The following is a 3,348-nucleotide window of genomic DNA, read 5'->3' on the forward strand; positions in this document are numbered from 1 at the left end:
GGGTTAGTGAATGGCCGCTTTCTCCCCCTGCTCACGCCTTGGGCGCAGCCTCGCGGGGACGAGCGCATCCCTCGGGGGCCGTGGGGTGCCTGCTCCCCCCCAACCGCTGTCTGCCTCCCCTGCAGCTGCTGGAGGGCAACTTCGCCCTCTTCTGCACCTACACCCTGGGCTTCCGTAACGAGTTCCAGAACATCCTCCTGGCCATCATGGTGAGTATGGCCCCGTCCTGGAGCCCCTCGGGGCCGGGACCGCGATGGGACGTGTGCTGTGGGGTGGGTGCTCCGTGGGCTGCATGGGGCTGCGATGGTCCCCCGTGGGGACAGTGACCAAAGGTTCCCCAGGAGGAGGGGAGACAGAAGGAGCTGCCAAATGTCCTGCAAAGGCCAGGCCGGTTGGCAGGAACAGCGGAGCCTTTGTTCCTGTGTGAAGGCGGCCAGAGATGGGGGAGAGCAGGAGCCGTGGGGGCCCTTTGTCCAAATCCTGCCGCTTATCTCCCTTCCCCCCCACCTCGAGAGAAGGATCTCAGTGTTTACTGCCAGGAAGATGGTGCAAAACAGCTTCTCGAGAGCCCTTTCCCGCTTGCCTCATCCCTGGGAGCCCTTCCCACCTTCCCCGCTCGATGGGGCGGAGAGGTCCAAGGTGCCAAGGTCCCCGCGGAGCCTGGCTGGTGGCCACGCTGCGTGCAGGCAGCGGTGACAAGCTCAGGTCCTCTCCCAGCTGTTTGGGCAGGTGTGCTGGCACCACGTGCCCCGAGGATGGCGGTGCTGGGTGTTGGGGTGCTCCACACCGGGGGAAGAGGTGGCCCCACGCACCCGCTCCAATTGCGAGCTCTCCCTCCCGGCGGCGGAGTCAGGCGAGGGATGGGGTGAGGGCAGGAGCAGCGGCGTGGGCTGCCTGCCAGCCCCGGGAGCGTGTGGAAATCAGAGGTGCTGGGAAAAGCTGGAAATGTGATGGGGAAGGCTGTGCCCAGGAGCTGTGCCTTGCTGGGAAGAGGCTTTTCCGCAGAGAAGAGCCTGGCCAGCAAGTGACACCGTGATGTCCTTGTCCTCCCGTAGCTCTCGGCCACCCTGACCATTCCTCTCTGGCAGTGGTTCCTCACCCGCTTCGGGAAGAAGACTGCTGTCTACGTGGGCATCTCGGTGAGTGGGTCCCCTCCAGTGCAGGGTGCTTGTGAGGATGGTGAGCAGAGCTGGGTCCCCCTGAGAGGGGCTGGAGCTGGGCAGGGAGTGCTGGTGGTGACGATTTTGTGCCTGTCCCTCATCCTGGGACGGATGTGGCCAAGGCCAGCAGAGATGGGTGCTGGGGGAGGAAGGCTGCCCTGCTGCTTCCCCGGTTATCCCTGCGGTCGGAGGGCAGGAGAGAAGGGGAAAGGCCAAGGCGCTGCTGACACAACCTGGTTTCTGTCCCCTCTCCAGTCTGCCATCCCTTTCCTCATCCTGGTGGCCGTCCTGGACAGTAACCTCATCGTCACCTACATCGTGGCCGTTGCAGCTGGGATCAGTGTCGCAGCCGCCTTCCTCCTGCCCTGGTGAGTGCAAGGTCCCGGTGCGCTCAGCTCTGCACCCCGAGAACTGGGCAAGGTGCTTCCAGCGCCTGCTGGGGTGGTCAGAAACCCCTGGGAGGCCTTTTTGCAATGTTTTGAGCCCAAGATGGGGCTGTTGGAGGGAAATCCTCTGAGCAGGGAGAGGAGATGCTCGGTTGGCTCTGTCCCGGTGTTCACCGCTCCGCTCTCTGCACAGGTCCATGCTCCCGGATGTCGTAGACGACTTCAAGCTGCAGCACCCCGACTCCCACGGCCATGAAGCCATCTTCTTCTCCTTCTATGTCTTCTTCACCAAGTTCACCTCTGGGGTCTCCCTGGGCATCTCCACACTCAGCTTAGAGTGAGTTTTTTGCGTGGGAGCTGAGGAGGAGGAGGAGGGAGGCTGGTCTGGTGCCTCTGCATCCAGATCTCTGCTTCCCGAGGGCGCTGGGGAGTCTAAATCCAGCTGTGGCTCCACAAACCTCCAGCTGCAGGGGCAGATTAGTCTCCTACAACCCCAGTTTCCTTTGCTTGAAGGTCCCTTTCTGTCTGCAGCTTTGCAGGGTACCAGACGCGGGGCTGCTCCCAGCCCAGCGAGGTGCACTTCACCCTGAAGATGCTGGTGTCGGCCGTGCCCGTGGGGCTGATCCTGCTGGGCCTGCTCCTCTTCAAGCTGTACCCCATCGACGAGGAGAAGCGGCGGAAAAACAAGAAAGCCCTGCAGGACTTGAGGTGAGCGGCAGCTTGTGCGATGGAGGTAGGAAGCACGGCACGGCTGCGGGGTGTGTGGGGGCAGGATCAGGCCCAGGCGGGTTGGGACACACTGGGGCTTGTCCAAGAATCCTCCAGGACCCGTGGGCGGTGGGGTGAGGGAAGAGCTGGCTGGTTTTCCCAATCCCAACTTCCAAAGAGATGGCGTGAAGTGTTTGAGATCGACGGCAAACACGCCCCGGTTGCTACAGAAAACTCGTTCGGGGACTGCGTAAGGCGGTGACGTTCCTCTCGAGCGCTTTGGAGGCTCCTCTGCTCCGAGGGAGAGGTCTGCTGGGAGGCAGGGCTTGCTCCCTGGCTCGCTCCATGCCTCCTTCCCAACCCTTTGTCCCCAGGGAGGAAAGCAACAGCAGCTCGGAGTCGGACAACACAGAGCTGGCCAGCATCGTGTGAGCCGCGCTGGTCCGTCCGCTGCACCGGGGCTGGACCGGCCTCGTGCTGCTGTAGGTGTGCGCTGTCGAGGAGCTCCTGGGAGAAGCATCCGCTGACTTGAACACGAGATCTGTGCCGGTCTCGTGCCTTCCACGGGATCCACAGAGCGCTGGTAGTGTACATTACACAAATTGACCCTGCGGTACTTGGGTGCCTCGTGAGAAACAAGCACTATTCCCTGCCGGGTCCCGGAGAGCAGAGAAGCCTGGAGCGAGAGATGCTTCTGCTCGTGGCCCCGCTGCACGTCTGTGCCCGGCACATGAGGGACCCGTCGCCTGTGGGACCAGGGTAATGGTTAGTGTACGTTACACTGTCACTGGGACTGCGCCAAGGACGTGAGCTCACCTCTGCTGTCTGTACATACGACACTAATTTGGAAAGCTGTTCTTTCTTTTTTTTTTATAGAGCCTAATTAACTTAATGATGTAAATATGAAACTATTTCCTATTTGTATATATCTGTACAGGAACCAAACCCAAGGACCTATTAATATTAATTTACATAAAAGTGGGGGAAGGCAGCAGCATGGGTGTGGAGGATTATTTTTCTTTGGCTGCTTTTTTTTTTGTGTGTGGATGTCAGCAAGCCCAGAGTCCCTTTTACACACCGTGGGGCACAGGATT

At 60.6% G+C, this 3,348-nt stretch overlaps 1 protein-coding gene across 1 annotated transcript in view; it reads left to right on the forward strand.

Annotated features, from left to right (window-relative positions):
* The window catches only part of MFSD2A (major facilitator superfamily domain containing 2A), a gene marked incomplete at its 5' end in the record, with an annotated part of 4,840 nt that extends 2,116 nt beyond the window's left edge, over positions 1-2,724 (forward strand). Inside the window, 6 exons of the mRNA XM_010079620.1 lie at positions 126-209; positions 1,056-1,139; positions 1,416-1,528; positions 1,740-1,883; positions 2,078-2,254; positions 2,629-2,724. Coding sequence (XP_010077922.1) covers positions 126-209; positions 1,056-1,139; positions 1,416-1,528; positions 1,740-1,883; positions 2,078-2,254; positions 2,629-2,686 — 660 coding nt within the window. The remainder of the gene's footprint in view (positions 1-125; positions 210-1,055; positions 1,140-1,415; positions 1,529-1,739; positions 1,884-2,077; positions 2,255-2,628) is intronic.
* Between the last annotated feature and the right edge of the window lie 624 nt (positions 2,725-3,348).

The sequence above is a fragment of the Pterocles gutturalis genome, unplaced genomic scaffold (genome assembly GCF_000699245.1).
Source record: "Pterocles gutturalis isolate BGI_N339 unplaced genomic scaffold, ASM69924v1 scaffold14704, whole genome shotgun sequence".
NCBI lineage: Eukaryota > Metazoa > Chordata > Aves > Pterocliformes > Pteroclidae > Pterocles > Pterocles gutturalis.